This window comes from Chanos chanos, chromosome 3 (genome assembly GCF_902362185.1).
Source record: "Chanos chanos chromosome 3, fChaCha1.1, whole genome shotgun sequence".
Classification (NCBI taxonomy): domain Eukaryota; kingdom Metazoa; phylum Chordata; class Actinopteri; order Gonorynchiformes; family Chanidae; genus Chanos; species Chanos chanos.
Window position 1 is genome coordinate 56673326 of NC_044497.1, and position 22500 is coordinate 56695825.

Consider the following 22500-nt stretch of genomic DNA (forward strand, 5'->3'; position numbering starts at 1 on the left):
AGAGAGGAAACTAAGACATGAGCCCAAAAGCGTCAGTGAAAAAAAACACATGAGCAAGGACGGTCTGAGATGCAACAAAAGAAAAGAAAAAAAGTGTGGAAAAAAAAGAGAGGAAAGCGAATGAGGGGATGGCAGACTGGAGCCTCACCCCCCCCCTTTTTTTCTTTTTTCCATTCCGTCTGTTTCTGCATTCAGACTGTGGCCTTAGCAGAGGTTCTATCCTTCCCTTAACACTTCTCACATTACAGAGGTTCTATCCTTCCCTTAACACTTCTCACATTACAGAGGTTCTATCCTTCCCTTAACGTTCTACCCTTCCCTTAACGTTTCTCACATTACAGAGGTTCCACCCTTCCCTTAACGCTCTATCCTTCCCTTAACGCTTCTCACATTACAGAGGTTCTACCCTTCCCTTAACGCTTCTCACATTACAGAGGTTCTATCCTTCCCTTAACATTTCTCACGTCACAGAGGTTCTATCCTTCCCTCAACGTTTCTCACGTCACAGAGGTTCTATCCTTCCCTTAACATTTCTCATGTCACAGAGGTTCTATCCTTCCCTTAACGTTCTACCCTTCCCTTAACGTTTCTCACATTACAGAGGTTCCACCCTTCCCTTAACGCTCTATCCTTCCCTTAACGCTTCTCACATTACAGAGGTTCTACCCTTCCCTTAACGTTTCTCACATTACAGAGGTTCTATCCTTCCCTTAATGCTCTATCCTTCCCTTAACTTTTCTCACATTACAGAGGTTCTACCCTTCCCTTAACGTTTCTCACATTACAGAGGTTCTATCCTTCCCTTAACATTTCTCACGTCACAGAGGTTCTATCCTTCCCTCAACGTTTCTCACGTCACAGAGGTTCTATCCTTCCCTTAACATTTCTCATGTCACAGACGTTCTACCATTCCCTTAACGTTCTACCCTTTCCTTAACACTTCTCACATTACAGAGGTTCTATCCTTCCTTTAACGTTCTAATCTTGATTCTGAAGTTAGATTTTGACTTTTTACCTGGCGGCACAATCGTTAGGGAACTGGTCTGATAACTGGAGTGTTATGGCTGCAAATGCCACACGCACAACACCTCACTGCTGATGTGTCCCTGAGCAAGGCATGCAAACCTGCAGACACTCTACAGCTGTGTGATACCTGACATACGTCACAATATTTTTACGTTGTTCTAGAAAAGGGAGTCAGGTGAATGAGTGTAAATTATTTGACTTAGACTTTTTTTCTTTTTTTAAACCAACAGCAGAGGTCAGAGGTCACATTCTCATCCCCATCTGTGACTGCTTTAGGGTGCTGAGTCAGAGTGGATGATGGTGAACTTGACTCTCTCTTCCGTGTGGACAGTAAGACCAGGTTATAGTTGGAGAAAGAACATGGTGCCCAGACTGTGAGGGCTGTGGTAAAGAATGGTGAAGGGGAGGACGGAGCTTTGCGTTTCTGTCTTTCTCGTTGTAGGTGCTTATGTTTGACTTTTGTCAGAGGTGTTGGTGTTTTCCACACTGACGCTGATCACAGGCGGGTTCCACATGTGATTTGGTCACAGCTGTTTGCGTTTGTTCGTGTTCGTTGCGTCAGAGAGGCAGAAACGTTTTCAGGGCCATCTGCCACAGCCGTGTCTGTTCACCTCACAAAATATCAGCTCTGGCGACTGCTGAAGACAACAACAGTTTGTGTGTGTGCGTGTGTGTGTGTGTGCGTGTGTGTGCGTGTGTGTGTGTGTGTGTGTGTTAGACTGGCTCCTACCTTTTCGCCAGGCTGAGGTCTCATCACTGAAACGCGGTCGTAACCTCTTCTTAACCACACCCACAGAGCGTCCAGTTTTCCCTGAAAAGCACAGCATGTGACTCTCAAACAGACCACTGCGCGCGCACGAACACATACACACACACTCACACACACACACACACACACACACTCACACACACACACACTCACACACACCTCTCAAACAGACCACTGCGCGCGCACGAACACATACACACACACTCACACACACACACACACACTCACACACACACCTCTCAAACAGACCACTGCGTGCAGACGCGCACACACACACTCACACACACACGCGCACACACGCACACACACCTCTCAAACAGACCACTGTGCGCGCACGAACACACAGATCACACACACACTCACACACACACACACACACACACACACATCTCTCAAACAGGCCCCTGCCCACACACACACACACATACACATCTCTCAAACAGACCACTGCACACACACACACACACGTCTCTCAAACAGACACACATGCGCCTCTAAAAAGTGTACTGTGCACACACACACACCCACACACAGGTGCTGAGGCAAGAGAACACAATACGTTTTTGTTCTACAAGTCAAGTCACCTCTGCACTTTTTTTAAACGTCTTTCTGATCAGCCTTGTTGTCAGCCGAGTCCAATCACACTGCCTATCAAAACACTGCCAGAGGACATGCGGAGTCAGATCAAAATACCTATTATTCCACCGGCGAAAAAAGGCTTGCCTCAGAGCCTTCGGTAGCACCTTGAGGATCAGAAGTGGGGAAAAGTGACTGATGAAGTGAATGATGACAGTCGGTAACACCCTGATGAGCGATGAGTACGTAGCACATCGTCAAGTGCTCAAACGTGGCATTTAAACACGAGTTGAGTTGTTTTAGAATCGTGTGTGTGACCGCACGTTAAGCGGGGAAATACATGTACCGATGTGAACAGTGCAGTCCAAGAGGGGAGGAGACGCGACGTGGCTAAGGAGCAGAGAGTGCAGGATGTGGACGAATAACTCGCATTTATTTAATTTGTCAAAATATTTAGTAAATATAAAATATCTTACTTTAGTCACACTGAGTACTAACATTTGTAAGACATTAAGATCAACGTCCGCCCACATTCTACTCAAAGTCCAACTAAAATTAAATAGTTCGAACAATCTGCCAGAGAATCAATCTACAGATCAAGTTCATTTGGAAAAGCTCTCCTGTCACATGGCTCCCTGCTATTTGAGCCGCAGAAATAATTACCTCCAGTGGAAACAACGCTGTTAAGCTCTGACTTCCAAACTGCTATTTCAGTTCAAAGCGCGCGGAGAAGGCACACATACCTCTCTCCGTCTATCCCCTGCCTAATGTTTATCTATACGATCCCGCCGCTCGACGAGAGGTCTGTCGTTTTGAGTAATCCGCGGAAAAAGCGGGGCCAGAGGAATTTGTTTTGTCGGGAGAGGCACCAATCCTGCAGATCTCATCTCCCAAGGGTCGGGTCGGTTCATGTCTGGTTCAAATTACCGATCTTCCAGCTGACATAAGCATTATGAAACAATGCATTAACTGCTTCGCGAACGCGCCAAAGCCGCAGTAACACCACACCGACTCCTCGTTCACTTGTCCTATGGTTTTGGCGGTTCTGAAATTTTCCACGACGCCATACTGGTATTGAAGGACGCCGTTGATTCGTTTACCATACAGTAACCTGTCCTCTGTCCAAAAATGTCTTTCATGACGCTTCAGTGGAACGGAAAATAAAAAAAAAAAAAGGTTGCTTAAAATGAATACGTAAGTGAGTTTGTTGGGTCAACATTACTAGTATTGGATGATGTATGTCACCTCTGTATTTTATAATGTGGTGTCGACACTTCAAACCACATCTTCTTGACATCTGTCAACACTGAAGAGCAGGGAGACAATAAGCTCCATAGCTCCGGTTCCCACTTGGCTTCATATCAGTTTCTTTTTTTTGGGGGGGGGGCGGGTGTTGGGAAATAGACAGTTTTAGTTTTCGCACCAGTCAAAGTCCCCCATGGCTTTGTCGGTTGTGTCACCGCAAACCTTTCTCCTCCCGTTATTTATTTATTATTTTAAATGAGTCGTTTTCTCTCTCTCTCTCTCTCTCTCTCTCTCTCTCCCCCTCTCTCTCTCTCTCTCTCTCTCTCTCTCTCTAAGGCTGATGAGTGAAGCCATGCCTTAGGGCAGTGAAAATACAGCTTTCCCGTACCTTGATGGGGGAGTACCACTTCTGGCTCCGGGGGGGCTTGCGCATGCCGTTGTTCAGGGTGCGCGCGGGGGGGGGGCTCAAACTCCTCCTCCGGCATCATGACGCGAGCGTTCTTCGCCTTCTCCAGTTTAGCCCCCTCCTCAGTGGAGCCTTTATCTCCCCAGTGCACCTGCGACAGGAACGCACCGCCGTACATCAGTCGGCGCCATGCTACAGACCAGAGCAAACGACTCCTCCACCTCCACCTCCTCCGTCCTCCCTCTTACCTCCATCCTTTTGATTCCGCCCACGCCTCTGCCTCCGTAGTAGGAGGCGTCCACCGTGGGCCACTTTTTTTTGGGAAAGCCATCCTCGTCTTCATCCTTTGTAAACAGAGACACGGGGGTTAGAGCTTCAGCGCAGGGACAGCGGGGGTTAATCACGCCTGCGTCCGAGCCAGGCGGGGACAGCCAGGCCACACTCTGAACGGTTTATCTCTTTTTGTTTACATATGTGCCCGCACGTTGTGTTAATTGAATCGAATTAAAGCTTCCTCCAGGCTCACCTATAACCAAGGTCATAATTAAAATGAAAAGAGCACTGAACTGATAACGCACAATGCAAGGGAAGCACGTAGCGTCCTTGGAAACAGTAATATGATTGACAGTATTAGCTAAGGGCCGTCTACGGTCACCCAGCAGTGGAGCTGGCATGTTTTGGTATTTATCCATCAGTAAGGCTACACAAGTAGTTCTGGTCTCAAACACGCTGGAAGCAATATCAAGCCAACTTTGACTTGCTCTTTCAGTGCTGGTGATGAACAGGTTTTGCAAAAAATAAATTTCAAATGTCAAAGTGGTATTAAATGCTGCTTCTGTACCCTTGGGACTTTTTTCCACCAGGTTGTAGTCAGTGAGGTAAGACCTCACATCCATCAGCCAAAACACTGGCAGCCATTCAACTAACAAAACACACACACACACACACACACACACACACACACACACACACACACACACAAAGCAGTATGTGTGTGTGTGTGTTTGTGAGTGAGTGTGTGTTTGTGTGAGGGCATTAACTGTTTTGATCATTTTTGCATAAATGTAGCCAGTGGGCTGTCATTTTAAAGGGTGAGTGTGGTGTGTGTATGAACAGCGCGTCTGTGAGGTTGTCATTTTAAAGGGTGAATGTGGTGTGTGTATGAGCAGTGTGTCTGTGAGGTTGTCATTTTAAAGGGTGAATGTGGTGTGTGTATGAACAGCGCGTCTGTGAGGTTGTCATTTTAAAGGGTGAATGTGGTGTGTGTATGAGCAGTGTGTCTGTGAGGTTGTCATTTTAAAGGGTGAATGTGGTGTGTGTATGAGCAGTGTGTCTGTGAGGTTGTCATTTTAAAGGGTGAGTGTGGTGTGTGTATGAGCAGTGTGTCTGTGAGGTTGTCATTTTAAAGGGTGAGTGTGGTGTGTGTATGAGCAGTGCTTCTGTGAGGTTGTCATTTTAAAGGGTGAGTGTGGTGTGTGTATGAGCAGTGTGTCTGTGAGGTTGTCATTTTAAAGGGTGAGTGTGGTGTGTGTATGAACAGTGCTTCTGTGAGGTTGTCATTTTAAAGGGTGAGTGTGGTGTGTGTATGAGCAGTGTGTCTGTGAGGTTGTCATTTTAAAGGGTGAGTGTGGTGTGTGTATGAACAGTGTGTCTGTGAGGTTGTCATTTTAAAGGGTGAGTGTGGTGTGTGTATGAGCAGTGTGTCTGTGAGGTTGTCATTTTAAAGGGTGAGTGTGGTGTGTGTATGAACAGTGCTTCTGTGAGACTGGCTGTTCCTCCCCACTGACAGATTGTGTCTCTGATCCTGAAGGACATGCCTGTGCTCTCTGGCATTTCCTGTTTTTTAACGTTGAGATTTGAAGAAATACAACTCATGCAGAATGGAACACGTTACGAAACCTCAAACTCTGAATTCATACATTTCTAAGAATTCTTTTTGAAGGTGTTGTGTTGCTAAAAAAAAATGTGAGATGAGATTATGGTCTTTTCACTAAACACATACATGGCAGGGAAAGACAAAGAAGCTCCATTAACTGAAACTAAAGCTTTCAACACTCAAAATATTTCTAACACGTTAAAAAATTGGATTTTCGAACACGAATTAGGATCTTCTCTGTCACCTCCCATGTGACTGTAAAGATCCAATCAGTTGCAAACAGTCTTAAAGAAGTGTTTGGGCCAGAGGTCAGTGGCTACAGAGGGAGGTGGCAAAAAGGAGACACAGGGGGAGGTCTCTCGCTGGGGAACCCGTCCCACAACAGGCGCTGTCCCAGTGTGGTTCTTCTTTGAGCTACAAAACGTCCGCGATTAAGTTGGTGAGAGGAGTAATGAAGCAGCGCTACAGTGGAGGAGACAGAGGTTCACGTGGACCGTCAGGGCGTGGTGTTAAAGTGAGCTTTCAGCTCTGCCCTCAGTGAGAATAACTCTGATGCTGCCACCCGTATTCCGCAAGACTTATTTTTATGAAAAAAAAAAACAAGCAAAAGATAAACAAACAAACAAAACAAGCAAAAATAAACAACAACAATAAGAAAGTGTGTCTTACCCAGCTGTCTTCCATCACCGGTGGTGGGGGTTCGTGGATGATCTGTGGGCAGGACAGACAGCCAGGAACATTTCATTTCTCATAACTGCTCTGGTATGATTCAGTTATATGAGAAAAAGGAAAGAAACGGGGTTTTTTTTTTTTTTTTTTTTTTAATCATCTCAGCTTGTGTGGGTTCAGCGCATGGAAGCAGAAGCCAGGGACTAGATTCCTGTGCACTCTGAAATGTATACTGCTCTAAGAGCTGCCTCTGTTGAGGACGTGACTGAAAATTTGATTTCTCTGTTGCTTTTGGATCGATCCACCAATGTTCTTCACTGCCGCTCCGGGTGGATAGGGTTCCAAGCCATCCTTACAAGTTTGTCAGTATGAACAAACTAACCCAAGAGGCAGACAGCTGGACAGTTACTCTAATGAGGCTATATATTCCCGTAATTGTTTATCAACACATTCTTACAGTGGATGGTTACATTAAAATAGCATTCTTTTTCTTCACCAAGACTAATGCTTGATTATATCCTCTTATTCACAGGCCATTAAAACATAGGCTCACCGTTCCCTTCATGTAGATAGTTCACACACATTAACCAAAGACCACCAGACGCACAGATATAGTGACAAAATGACTGAGATGACATAGAAGAGGGTTTACACTAGCAGCTATCCTCTGAAACCCTGTAACATTACCCACCGCAGGTCACATGACCGGCCGCTGAACTACACAGGGGAACAATGAAAACTCATCACATGAATTTGCATAACCCCACAGACTCTCCACGAAATGTTGCGTTTTTTTCATCATAGCCATGCTCAAAACGTCAGTTTGAGAGACATGAGTTGACTGTTGGTCGAATGTTCTTTTTTTTTGGGGTGGGGGGGGCTCTAGGGTGTAAACTGGACTCACCACGGTGCAGCAGAGGGGCCAGAACCACCAGAGCAGAGCTGCGGCCAGCAGGAGCAGTAAAATCAACAGGGCGATGGCCAGGAACGTGCCGTCGGTCTAGTGGACAAGAGCACACACTGAGATTCATGCAAAGGTGTGTGTCTGTGCGTGTGTGTGTGTGTGTGTGTGTGCACAAAAGTTGTATAAAACTTTGAAATACAAACATGTACCCAGACCGGTCTTGACCCATCCATCTCTTAAATCCAATCCCGAACATCAAGGTACTGGTGAGGGCTAACATGGTTACTCTACAAAATGACACAACGTTTTGTTCACAGAATTACTCTTCCTGCATCATCCTGTCACGCAAGGTTCCTAAAATCCAACCCTGCTGGTTCTGGTTCCGTCAACCAGACAGCGTGGTTTCTAAGTGGCTGTAGAGAGTGCTCATCTAAGCCTGCAGTAATCAGGTGAAAGCAAAGAGACAAGAGAGCTGGACATGGGAGAACGTGCTGTCTCAGGCATGGTGGTCGGCAGGGAGAGGGTGATTGGATCAGTGGAGAGATGGTATGTGGAGAACACCCTATCTCTGACAGACTGGACAGTCTCTGACAGACTGGTGGTTGGTAGGGAGGGTGATTGGATCAGTGGAGAGATGGTATGTGGAGAACACCCTATCTCTGACAGACTGGACAGTCTCTGACAGACTGGTGGTCGGTAGGGAGGGTGATTGGATCAGTGGAGAGATGGTATGTGGAGAACACCCTATCTCTGACAGACTGGACAGTCTCTGACAGACTGGTGGTCGGTAGGGAGGGTGATTGGATCAGTGGAGAGATGGTATGTGGAGAACACCCTATCTCTGACAGACTGGACAGTCTCTGACAGACTGGTGGTCGGTAGGGAGGGTGATTGGATCAGTGGAGAGATGGTATGTGGAGAACACCCTATCTCTGACAGACTGGACAGTCTCTGACAGACTGGTGGTTGGTAGGGAGGGTGATTGGATCAGTGGAGAGATGGTATGTGGAGAACACCCTATCTCTGACAGACTGGACAGTCTCTGACAGACTGGTGGTTGGTAGGGAGGGTGATTGGATCAGTGGAGAGATGGTATGTGGAGAACACCCTATCTCTGACAGACTGGACAGTCTCTGACAGACTGGTGGTCGGTAGGGAGGGTGATTGGATCAGTGGAGAGATGGTATGTGGAGAACACCCTATCTCTGACAGACTGGACAGTCTCTGACAGACTGGTGGTTGGTAGGGAGGGTGATTGGATCAGTGGAGAGATGGTATGTGGAGAACACCCTATCTCTGACAGACTGGACAGTCTCTGACAGACTGGTGGTCGGTAGGGAGGGTGATTGGATCAGTGGAGAGATGGTATGTGGAGAACACCCTATCTCTGACAGACTGGACAGTCTCTGACAGACTGGTGGTCGGTAGGGAGGGTGATTGGATCAGTGGAGAGATGGTATGTGGAGAACACCCTATCTCTGACAGACTGGACAGTCTCTGACAGACTGGTGGTCGGTAGGGAGGGTGATTGGATCAGTGGAGAGATGGTATGTGGAGAACACCCTATCTCTGACAGACTGGACAGTCTCTGACAGACTGGTGGTTGGTAGGGAGGGTGATTGGATCAGTGGAGAGATGGTATGTGGAGAACACCCTATCTCTGACAGACTGGACAGTCTCTGACAGACTGGTGGTTGGTAGGGAGGGTGATTGGATCAGTGGAGAGATGGTATGTGGAGAACACCCTATCTCTGACAGACTGGACAGTCTCTGACAGACTGGTGGTCGGCAGAGAGAGGGTGATTGGATCAGTGGAGACATGGTGGTGAATGGAGGTTGGGCAGTCTCTGACAGACTGGACACATCAGTACTCACACAGCTGACTGTCGTGATGGTGACAGAACTGGAAATGAAACTCAGACCGTTGTTCATGCTGACGTGGAGAGAGGCAGACCTGGAGGAGAGAAAGAAAAAAGAAAGAAAGAAAAAAGGAAGACAGGGACAGCTATACAAGAGCGCCGCTTATTTCCACTTATTTAATCAATAGTCCTCTCAGTTCACAGCTGGGGTTTGCACGATGGGTTCAGAAGAGGACACTGAAATACCATGGCAATTATGGAATTAGCAGAGTCAAGTTCTGAAGAGTTGGAACCGAGAGACTGCGGGAGAGTGTGACTTGGAGAGCGGGAAAAGCTAAGTGTCTCTTTCCAGTTGGACTTGGTTTGCTTTCGTTGGAACCGTGCGATAGGACATTTGTTCTCCAGTACTTACGTTCCCTGTTCCTTCAGCACCGGAGCAGGACAAAGCAGGTACGTGTCATGTACCACCAGCGGCCTCTTCACTGTGAAACGACAGAGTGCAGACAAACGGGAAAGGTTAGAGTCTAAAGGTGTGTGTGTGTGTGTGTGTGTGTGTGGCTCCTGCTCTGGACGCGATTCTGGTCTGTTTGTGCTACAAGTGTGAAATGATTAAAATAAGAACAACAGTAATTGACTTGCCGCTATTAATTGGGATTAATCATAATTAAGAAGTCAGTCAAATTTAGACCGTAATTAAAGATGTTTTCCTTTTGTAAACTCTGAATCAGGCTGTAGTCTTGATTTTTCTTAATTGAGAGTGAACAGAAACAGTGACACTTTTTATTTATTTATTTGTTTGTTTGTTTATTTAATTCTTTCTTTCTTTCATCATGACTTTTCCTTGGGTCAGTCGCTGACTTCTGTATCTTGAAGTTCCTACCAGTCTTCTGGAAGATTCAGGATCTTGCGAAGGATGTGTCCACCTCCAAGCAGTATTGCTTTGGCAAGGGGCTGCTGCCCTCTGTACTTCCAGGCAGGCATCCTAGATGTTTGTTCAGTTTGGGGAAAAGCTGCCCAGTAGTGATGCGCGGGTCAGGGTTTTTTAATCCCTCCCCCCCACCCCACCCGACCCGTTATGAGAGCCAACCGGCACCGCCCGACCCGCAAAAGTATGCGTTGATCAACAAGCCGAACCCGACCTGACCCACAAGCCTGTATCGCGATGGCATCCATATTATAGAGTAAGAGATCATGTTTTCTTACTTAGTGCACATTTCAAAAAGGACAGACACTTGTGTAGACAACAAGGATTTGCACAAGTCATAGGCTACAGCAAGGTGATCAGTGTTACACTGTTTTGTTTTTGGGTAATTTGCCCAAACGTTAGCATTATACATTGACTGCAAGGCATAGCCTCTTGTATCTTAGCCTAATAGCATCTGAGTCTATAGGCTACTAAATAAACAGACGAATTGCTGGAAACAGTTTTCTTTATTGTTGAATAGCAGCAAAACAAGTAAGCCTTCATTAAAGACATGAACTCTGTCTCTCTCTCTCTCTCCCTCCCTCTCTCTCTCTCTCACACACAGACAAACCATGCATCCTTCACATCTTAACGGTGAACTTTAACAAAATAGCAGCCTACATGTGTAGGTCTATACTGTCTTTTTTTAAGCCTAACGTTTGGCTGCGCTGTGTAGAAAAAGATTCCGTAGCGCCAGGATTGAGTCTATTTACGATTTAGTCGACACGCTTTCGACATTATTTTGACACGCTTTCGATATTATTTCAACGCACCATGACATGAATGCCAGTTCAGGTTTGATGTGCCTGTCCTTTGGCCGTCATATTTGTACAACGCCACACAACTCGCGCCGATAACGTAGTCCGCAACGGTGTCATCGGTCAGGACAACCTGCCCGAATCTCTTCCATACCTTTGTTTTTTGGCTCACTTTGCGTGTAAACCTCAGCATCGCCTGTTTTTTAACCGTTCTCTGATTACGTCAGCCATATCGTCAGTGGTCGCCTTTTCTTTTTGACCAAAAAAAAAAAAAAAGTTTTGGCAGTGTATATAATCTAAACAAAAGCTACGGATACTACTTAGGGAAAAAACTCGTAGGTGAAGCCTATTATCAACATTCTAAAACACATGCATTGATTGAAAGCACAATCAAAACGCAAATTGATGTTAAAGCTGCTGATAAGCGATTAGGCCAGGCTATAATTATATGTTATGGCCCGGCCTAATGCATCATAAATGATAGTCTGGGTGCAGCGGGATGTAGATTACTTTATAGTTCGGTAATGCAGATTATTGACAGCCAGGGCATAAAGGGATCTGCACCCTCTGGTGCGTGCGTGTGCGTGTGAGACAGAGAGAGAGGGTGACAGAGAGAGGGGAAGAGAAGGCGGAAGGTGGACTAGTAATCACGCAGTTTGAAGAGCCTATAACGCAAAGCCTATAGCAGGAAATGTTTCTGTCAGTTATTTATAACTTAGTCAGAACGCTGCTTTGTCACTTTTTGACCCGACCCGCCCGAACCCGTTTTTCCAGTAAGCGTACCCGAAACCGCCTCACCCCGCGGGTTATGGGTCGACCCACGCATCACTACCGCCCATGGTTCCGATGGTTCCCCCACGTTCCAGATCTTTTGCACTTTAAGTTGCAAGTCCCGGTATTTCCTGGTTTTCTCCTGTTCCTCAGTTTAGACATTCCTGTCATCTCAAATTGCCATGCTGATGATCATTATTCCTCTGGTCGCCTTGTCGATCACCTTAATGTTTGGCCACCTTGCTCAGATCTTCCTGTTGGTTCTGAGTTCCATTTCCTGTAGTATTTCTGCTTTGCCACCCTGTGTCACAGGCTCAGGTTTATGCAGCCATAAAGTACTAGGATCCGATAGTGTCCACAGATGCTCTTATGTACTCTAATGTGCTTTTAAGTGCTGGGACGTTGTTTTTCCTCTTCAAGTGCTCTTGGTAAGTGATGTTCTGGCATCCAGACAGTAGATGGGTGATCGCCTCCTCCTGTTCCTTGCACCCTCTACACTTTGGGTCACGGTGACCTTCGGGGATTCTCGATTTTCGGCCCTTGGCGTTCAGTGCCCGGTCTCGTGCCGCAGTGACGAGAGCTTCCGTTGATGCCTCGAGACCAGCCTCCCTCATCCGTCTGTATGCCTCTTCCGCAGGTGTTTGTTTCTCTACCTGGTGCCGGAACCGCATGTGCAGGGTCTCGTCTCTCTCGGAGTCCCGATGACGTCTTCTCTCTGATCGTTCCTACAGGCCTTGGCTCCTTTGTTTCGTTTCTCGTACACCGCTCCTAGGCAGAATGCCTGGATGATTGTGTCACGGTCTTGCTTGTGGGACCATGTGTTCTCAGCCAGACTGACTTCCCCTGCTCTGATGGTTGTTTTGATGGTTTTGGAGGCCTCTTCCTCCTTGGACGGGGTCAGGTAGAGGCAATGGATGTTTGTTTTTGGGGAGGAGGGCTCCATTCATGGTCATCGCCTTCCTCGTCATTTGGGCCACTCCCTGCATTTTCATCAGATCATCATCTGTTGGATGCTTCCTCCAGTGCAGCTAATTCCTGGGAGGGTGTGATCGGACGAGTTTATTTATCGGTGTCTCTAGCAGGTTGTACAGCTTGGAAAACTAACCTCAGCCACAAAGCAGGAGCATGCAGCCCCTAGTCACCTGGTAGGTTTTTTTTTTGTTTTTGTTTTTTTTTTTTCAATGAAATTTTCCATTTAACATTGAGTCTTTTCTTTATTTTAAGCTCAGCAGAAGCAGATGGGTCACATGACTAACTGGCGAAGCGAACAGGAATTCGCTCTGAAAAAAAAAAAACACAGTTACATAGGACCGCGAGCGTTACCAAGGATTGTGAAGAGCGTCCAGATCTGCATCACCATTAGAACAACAGCGTTAATGAGCAGAGGCTCCGAACAGATGCTTCCCAAGATCATTCGTCAAATGCGTTGTGCCTCTTATTTTAATACCACACATGTTAATTGTTAAATGTGGTCTGAACACGATGGCTATGTTGTAGGTCTTCAGTTGTGTATGTGCCTACTGAAAAAAGGTATGTCTCCATTAGACTCTTTTCCATTTCGGGTCTTCTCGTCGGTTTAAAGCCATTTCGTTTTCAGCAGCGTCATCCGTGAGAATGAATAAAACCCAAATAACACCATAATCTTTACAGCGTCACCATGGAACATTTTTTTTTGTTTTTTTTGTTTTTTAGTCAGTGGTCAAGTGCCATTTGAGATTAACAGTCATATCACTCAAATTTGAGATGACATTTCATCTAAATCTCTACAGCAGAACGTTCACGGTGACGCACAAGCCATCCTTCTCTCTCGCTCTCTCTCTCTCTCTCTCTCTCTCTCTCTCTTTCTCTTTCTTTCTCTCTCTCTCTTTCCACTCATAACCCCCCTTTCTCCACCTCCTCACCTCTCTCTCTTTCTTCACCTCTCTCCCTCCGTCTCCCTTCTGGAAAATAAAATCACTGCAAACCTTTCAAAAAGGAAGTATATTTACCCTGGCTTTGGAGGCACACACACGCACACACATACACACACACACACACACGCACACACATACGCACACACATACACACACACACACACGCACACACATACACACACACACGCACACGCGCACACACATACGCACACACACACACATGCACACACGCGCACACACACGCACACACACACACGCGCACACACATACACACACACATACGCACACACACACACATGCACACACGCGCACACACACACACACACGCACACACATACACACACACACACACACACACACACACTGCGAGGAGGCCCACATTCCTTTGCTTCATCAGATGTACCTTAAGTGAAATTCCTGCAGTGGCGGAGAAGAGGACCATAAGACTCAGAAATCATTAGGAATTGTGAAAACACACAAACAGGCCAAAATTCCCCGCAGTCACTTCCAAGACAAATGCAGCATTCCTCACTCTATGTCCAAAGTAGAAAGAGGCCCTGCCATTCTACTCACAATTATAACAATCAAATTATCCACTCTGCCCGTGTGTGTGTGTGTGTGTGTGAGAGAGAGAGAGAGAGAAATGATGGTTTAGTCCTATATATATATATATATATATATATATATGAAAATGTTGCATATGATGATGTTGTAATGTAAGAGGGAAAAGACACATTTAATTTGGAGAATTTAAAAGCCTTGAAGTGGTGACATCATGTAAATGTCGTTAGGAGCAGATTCTATAGGCTATAGGTACCTTAAGCTTTTCATAGTGATTCACTGGCAGATATAGTGTTACATATAGGAGATCTATGTTTGCTCTGTCTCTCTGTGTGAGTCCATATGTGTGAGCGTGAGTGAGAGAGCGAGCGAGAGAGACGGAGAGAGAGTGGGTCACACATACACATGGCTTTTAAGTTCTGTCCATGTGATTCTGTATGTGTGAGAGAGAGAGAGAGAGAGAGAGAGAGAGAAGGATGGTTTATGCGTCTTTTGCACACACATATGGTTTTACAGAATATGTGTCTAATGATTTAAAGCCAGCCTGGAGCCTGTAGCCAGCTCTCCGCTAAACAACTCGCACAAGAGAACATCCCATTCTAAACTAACATCCCATTCTAAACAACACAACAGCAACAGAGAGCAAGTATCACACACACAGCAGACATCAGAGAGACTGCCTGTCGAAGGTAATAGGTACTGTTAGAGGAGTCTCTCTCACTGCATTTGGGATAAACTTTCTAAATTCTCTTTAATTTGCAATCAACATCACTTTCTCTTTTTTGCTATAAGCCGTAAGCTTGAGTGAGGATCCATGCGGTTCTGCCTGCTGGACTTGGTCTCGTATCGGCATTAAAAATGCCTGCGCAGACGCCAAGGAGCCGCGGCTGAAATTCGACCCATCCAGCGAAAATTACCCACTATTTTCCACCGATATTTTTTTTCAACTCATGTATAACATTTTGAGCCATTCCCTGAAATGACTGTGCTGGAATCGAGCACACCACCCTCCCCCTTCCACCCCCCCCCCCCCCCCCCCCCCCAAAAAATCCTTGAGCCAAGGAGAGGCGGCTCGGACCTGCTGTTTTTTTAATTGTTAGCCCTTTTGTCAATAGCTGTGTTCCCAAGGGGCCAATGCAAATAAGAAGTCAAAACCGTTCGCTCTCAACCAAAGGCTCTTTTCCTCTGTTTACCTTACGGAGGCACATGCTGCAGGCCTCTATGGCGAGTGAGTGATAAGATGCTCTGACCCAACGGGGCACAATGTTCTCACGGACTCTGTTATCAGTTCAGACGAGTGAACAGTCAGCGTGACTAAGTTCTAATTATTCCCAGGATCTGGGCAGCCTTAAACCGTTCGCACCAGACAGAATGAATTTGATCCAGTGAAACATGTGGAGTCGCGGACTTGAAAAGAACCAAGACAATGAGAGGCCCAGAGGGGCGTCGCCGTGAGACTTACTCAGGGTGAGCGTGTCGTTGATGCGGAAACTGCAGAGGACCCTCTCCACGTTCCGGGCGTGAAGAAATCCGTTTCCTCTCACCACCACCTCAAATGACTCTGGATCAGAGAGACGGAACTGCGCTTATCAGTGGTGTCTCTGAGTGTCTGTGTGTGTGTGTGTGTGTGTGTGTGTGTGTGTCTGTGTGTGTGTACAAAGTCTGCATTTTTAAAATTGATCAGGTATGACGTATGAACCCACCTCCGGCACATATGCTGGAAGGTTCCGCAGCCAGGATCTCTATGCAGGACCTTTTGAGGATCTGGGGGTGAACGGGAGACCAGTGTTTAATCGGCTCTATCGAAGGGACAACATTATATGAAGTATTTAACGTCACTGAACGATTCTGAATTCTGAGGCCGCATCCTCTGGTCTGATTGATTTGACCTTTCCGTTTTTAGCTCCACTCATTCTATTCAGCTGATCACAACACTAGATACATTCCACAGATGAATCACAGCATCTGCAGAGACAGGAAGATGGAGCAGAAAGGCACCAGACCTGGCCACGTCGTGTCTGATCACTGTTGTGTGCGTTACCGAATCTATAACTCCTTGAAGAGCCTCGAAGCCGTCGTTCACGGGGAATACATGGTCTTTGCTGTCTGCTATAGTGGCCAGCTGCAAAAAAAATAAAATAAAAGGGGGCCATCAGATAGCACGAGCTACTTCAAACGCATTCATACCTTGGAATGGCTTTTAAAAAACATCTGATTTCTCTCTGAGCGACTCCGGGGCCAAGCCTGTGATGACATGGTCTGAACGGGGCCTGAAAATGGCTTTGGCAGCTTTAGTTCTCACCTGGGTTTCATTAAAGTCCTTTACCCCCACACAGTACACAGAGGCTCCCAGCTGTCGTGATCGACTGGCCTGGCAGAAACCAGAGAAATGAGTGAGAGATTACTGCCTGCTTTTAAGTCAACTCTTCCAGCCAAGGAGCTGAATGTCACCGCAAAACTGAGATAAAATGTGGCCAGTGTGTGCAGAACAATAACCAAGACAATAAAGACATAAATAAAGAACCTGTCAAAAAACAGCACCACATAGGACGAAGAGCTGTAACAACACAACGCAAAATTCTAACAATGCCTCTTCTTGATTTTTTTTTTTGTTTTGTTTTTTAAAGCAGACCTGGGTCAAAGAAATACGTGACCTCTCTGAATGGCCGGACCCTGTTCCAATTCTCTGACGTGACTCCCTCAACTTGTGTGTTTTTGTACTGAAGGTGCTAAAATTCGAACAGGACTGAGTGTGTTGAAGCGAACACCAGACAAACACCACGTGACAGAGCCTCCGCCAGGGCTGCTCTCCATCGTGATATTGCCCAGGGCAAAGGTCACGGAAAAGGAAGTGCTGAAGAGAACTTGAGACGCTGAACTTTTTGACCTTCTGACCTTCCATGCAGGCTGCACCCTTTGGGGTGGATGCGAATTTCACACACTGTTGTTATTCCATTTGGTGTAAAATGCGGAGGGCATATATTGTCCATACAGTATGTTTATCCACACAGACACACACACACACACACACACACACGGCAGTGTCGTTTTATTCTCTAACACAGAGCTAACTTCATTCGCTTGTCTCTGAGGTTCGGATGGCAGTTTAGATGACAGTTCAGATGTTAATTTCTGTTAAATTCTGCATAGATTGGCACCACATGCAAAGCAGTCTCTATACAAGTGCTCAGTGAAGCCAAGATCCAAAGGGGAACAGGTAACAGACAAGTTGCTTCAAAACATATGCATGGGTTTTTTGGGGGGTTTTTTGCACAGTATAGATTGATGGAGAGATGGCTCTTTGACACAAGCCCACTGATGTTTATAGACCTTCTGAGCCAAAAGAAAAATAAAGAAATAAGCCAGTATTGGACCTCACCTCTCTGGCAGCCAAATCAAACTGATTTTCTCTTAACTCTCCATCCGTAAGGGCAATGATCACACTCGCTGTGCGGTAACCTAGTGAAACAAAGCAGACCAAATCCAAATTTTAAAAGACAGATATCACAATTCAGCGTTTTTCAAACTGTAAAAATATGTTTTAAAACATTCCTAGATTGAGTGTTATAATATTAGTTTGAGAAATGGGGTGCATGTTCACGTTTCTTGGGAAGGCGGTTATAAAAATGTAATGTATTCATGAATCTATCTCATACACTCACACATGTCCAGATGTTCTCAGAATGTGAACGTGTGGAGACAGGACTGTAATGAGAACAGGTGTCAGGTCATATTTTGGGGAGAATTTGGAGGAATCGGGAGATCAGTAGCTATAATCCCCACGAGGAGTCTCATCGGCTGTGTCCGAAATGGCATGCTGCACACTACTCCGCACACTAGTGTACAGTATGGTACGCAATTATGAGAATTTTCGTGTAGTGAACTACAACAAATATGTATCAAAAGTAGCCCTATAAGAAAGCGTATGAAAACTTATTATACCAAAATATGCAACTGATACATTTATATTCGAAACTGCAACTACAGTTGAAGTTGAAGCCGCATCTGTCACTGTCCGCCGTGTTTTTTTTTTTTTACATTTTTTGACAGTTGAAAATCACCGCGTTGCTTCATGGGATGCAGTACCCGACGAGGTGAGCTCCGGTGTCGTATGAAATATGGAACGGATACATCCGGTTACCCATTTCGTGCATCCGGTTAGCCATTTTAACAGGAAATACGTCAAATTCTGTCGACAATACAACGGTGCATTGCAAAATCAAAGTGGGAAAATCAGTGAATTAAAATATAGAAGCAACACGATACCTAATCGCTAGACACGCGACCAAACTACAAATTCACGACAATAACTCTGTTCGTATAGACATGTAATGTACATCCCATATCGTACCGTCTACAATTAGTTTATTGAGCCAAGGTATAGGGGCAAAGCATCGCTTATCTGTATTAGCGGCTCGGTTAGCCAAACGTATTTTAAAGGGATTAGATACACCACAACAGTGGGATTTCATTCTTTCACACTTTACTTTTTGTAAGTATGTTGTATCTTTAACAGCCGGTTCACACTTTGGTGCCTCCAAATTGTGATAGTTTACATTAGTAACTGTAGACAGAATTTGACGCATTTCCTGTGAAAATGGCTAACCGGATGCACTCGTTCCAGATTTCATGCCGTTCCATATTTCATACGACACCAGTTGTATACTGCAAATTTTCGCCAGAGTATTACATCATCTGGGTAACTGTCGTATACTGCAAAATTTTTATTTATTTTTCACGTACTGCATACTATTTACTATTTTACGTCAAAATTAGAATGCGATTAGTATGTAGTATGCCATTTCGGACACGGCCATCAATTCGAATGAACTGTTTACGTGCGCTCGTGACGTGGTGATCCGTGTAAGGTATCCGTTTACATACACAATACATGTAATCTGAAAAAAAAAAAAAAAAAAACGTTCCGTGCGAGGAGCAGCTTAGTTAAGCATTGTCTACAATTGCACTTCTTGGGTTTGTAACATTTGTTAAAATACATCCGACATGCAAAAACAATTTTGACTTAATTCTCGAAATTGTGAGTTAATCATGAAATAACTTTGAGAATAACATTGAAATTTCAATAATAAAAATTAAATTCCAGGGTTAATCTCGAAGTACAATTGTTATTTTTCTGTTTGAGCCGTTATTCAAAGGCTGCATGTAAACGTAGCTAGCATTAGCACTAGCATTACATTTACGGGATTTGTACTTCCTGCGTTAATCAGTTACATCTCAGTTTGTTTTCGAGTACATTGTGTTACCACCATATGATGTTGTTTATTCTGACCTGCTGGTTTTCTGAAATGTGATTTTAGGCAAAAAGCATGTCTGGTACAGTTTATTTACGCGTCATCCGAGATAGCAAAGGTGAGAATGAACTGTTCAAGATGCCATTCGCTTTGACAGGACAGGACGCCAAGAGACCGTGAGTGCATGAATCTTTTGATGTCAAATCAGCACTCTCAAGCCCTTGAATCAATACAGCGACTCACCGTCGCCTGTTCCATAGTAGATCTGTTCACTTGCCTGAGAAATAAACACAGAAAAAAAGAAAAAAGTTTTCTAGTGAAGGTCTGTCTTTTCTTACCCCATTAAAAACAGAAAAAAATGGAACATGTCTCTGAGCACAAAAGCAGCTTGGTTAAGGGGCGAGCAGATCTCTCACCCGCTGAAAGCCCTTGTGCATGAATGTGTCTCCGCCCGGCTGCACTCTCTGGAGCTCCTCCAGACCGGCCCGAATCCGCTCTCTGATTGACAAGAAAGACACGCTTTTAAAAGGGGGGGGGGCGTCTAAAGTTGGTCCACTGAGAAAACCACCCTTCTGTCTGTGGGAAACAGTGAGGTAACCCCCCCCCCCACACACACACACACACACACACACGCCCACCCACCCACAATCCCACCCTAAGGTCTCAGGTAATCCAGTTCTCAAATCCAGTGTGTCTCTCTTTTCATCATCTGTTTGGGCTACCAACGTTTCCTGAAGAATCATTTTCACCCACACTGATTAAGAACGGGTTGTATTTTTTTAGAGAACAGTAAAAGCAGACAGGAAAGAGACAAGGATTAAGATCGAACTGAAAATGGGGATGAAAAAAAAAAAACCCATTTAAATTCACTGTAAAATTCAGAGTGCTGTGAGTGTGGTGTTGCACGGGTCCGGCGAGGTCCTGACCTGTCCTCCGTTAACCTCATGAGCGTCCGACCCTCGGTGGAGAAGACGATGAAGGACATTCGGAGTTGAGGACTGAGGGAAAAAAAGAAAGAAAGAAAGAAAAGAAAAGAAAAAGGTTGGAACAAAAGCCACAGACGTTTTGTCCATCACAAAGCCCGGAGAGGATCTCTCAAGCACAGCCAGAGGCCGGGATGTGTTCACGTAACTTTCAGATGAAATGACAAAACAACAACATGTGCTTAGGGTACAAACAGAACAGACAGATCTTTTGTGTCAGACAGGACAATATTAGTTCCCACTCGTACATGGTCATCTTTTATTTGTTTGTTTGTCTCCTTGCTGTGTTACCTGATGAACTTGTGAGCAAGGTGATCCACAAAATAGTAAATCTCATTCCAGTGGTGTTGAACACTGCCCGACCTGCCCGGGAGGGAGAGAGAGAGAGAGAGAGAAATACTTCTCTGTCACATCAGAGAAAACAGTGTGACCTATGTCAGTATTGTACTGTCAGTTGCTGTTATGGCAACTCAGACTGATACAGTGACAGAGAAGGAGGATTGTCCTTTTGGAGCAGCAGTCTAATTCTGCTTTATGAAGGCAGTGGTGGACAGAACAAGACAGAACCTCAAAGAACAATACAGCCTAGTGGAGCGCTCAACACTAGGTGTGGTAAACAGTAAACAATGACCAGTTACATGAGAACACATAATTGTTTACACAGAAAGTCACAGTGCATGCTGGGAAGAGCCCTGCTCTCCCCATGGTGGAAGGAACAATATCTACTTGATGTGTTTACTGCACTGATAATAAAGCAGGTTTAAATAAATGTGGGGAGAGAGAGAAAGAGACATTATCTGTGTGTGTGTGTGTGTGTGTGTACTCTGTCATGTCAGCCATAAGAAACTAACCATTAATCTGGAAGACCAAGGGCATGTCTGTGTTGTTTGGCAGCAGGCAAACTGAGCTTAATTCTGTGTGACTGTTCCTTACATTACAGAGAGATCAAAGGAAACGGGCAATGTTCTCCATATTACGGAGAGCAGAACCGAAAAGCACTTGCATTCTTCTGACTTCTGTCTCCACGTGATAGCGGAACACAATCATGGTGCAATGTACTGCAATTCTAACCAATTAATACCCAGACAGACAGGCTGGAAAAACCCAAACAATATCACACTCACGGTCAAGACAGCTCAGATCAACTGAAACATGAGAAGCCTGTGCACACACACGCGCACACGCACACACACGCACACAGACACACACGCGCACACATACACACACGCACACACACACAGACATGCACACGCACACACACGCACACACATGGTGTTGCAAAATGCCTACAAATGTTTCCGCAGGTCTGTTTACTACTTATGGTGTCACAGAAGGTCTGTTCCGCGTGCCTCACCACACACATGATGTGAATGCCCAAATAAATAACGATGTGTGAATAATACGGTGATTATGAAACGGAACAGAGCCTCCGCGTGTGGAGCGCAGCGTAAGGTACAGGGCGTTAATGAGAACGGTGTGTGCGTCGGATCAGCAGGTCCAGCCAGCGTGGAGAGGACACATCAGGAGAGAGAGAAAAGAGAGAGAGAGTTAAGCAGTGGTTATCTCAGGGATCTTCACAGGGCTGTGACAGAGAGCAGAAACACATCACACACACACACACACATACACGCACACATATCACACATCATACACACACACATCACACATCATACACACACGCACACACACACACACACACATATCACACATCACACATCATACACGCACACACATATCACACATCTTATGCACAAACACATACACACACACATCACACATCATACATCATACGTGCACACACAAACAGACACACACAAACACATGCGCGCACACACACACACACACACATATCACACATCATACACACACACACACATCACACATCATACACACACGCACACACACACACACATATCACACATCATACACACACACACACACATCACACATCATACACACACGCACACA

General features: G+C 45.5%; 1 protein-coding gene across 1 annotated transcript in view; it reads right to left on the reverse strand.

Moving 5' to 3' along the window:
- The window catches only part of antxr1b (ANTXR cell adhesion molecule 1b), a 27892-nt gene that overhangs the window by 1786 nt on the left and 3606 nt on the right, over positions 1-22500 (reverse strand). Inside the window, 17 exon segments of the mRNA XM_030768111.1 lie at positions 1757-1837; positions 4005-4079; positions 4081-4173; positions 4271-4366; positions 6568-6609; positions 7472-7567; positions 9347-9425; positions 9743-9812; positions 15760-15858; positions 16001-16061; positions 16339-16419; positions 16600-16668; positions 17677-17756; positions 19793-19826; positions 19966-20047; positions 20476-20547; positions 20824-20895. Coding sequence (XP_030623971.1) covers positions 1757-1837; positions 4005-4079; positions 4081-4173; positions 4271-4366; positions 6568-6609; positions 7472-7567; positions 9347-9425; positions 9743-9812; positions 15760-15858; positions 16001-16061; positions 16339-16419; positions 16600-16668; positions 17677-17756; positions 19793-19826; positions 19966-20047; positions 20476-20547; positions 20824-20895 — 1282 coding nt within the window.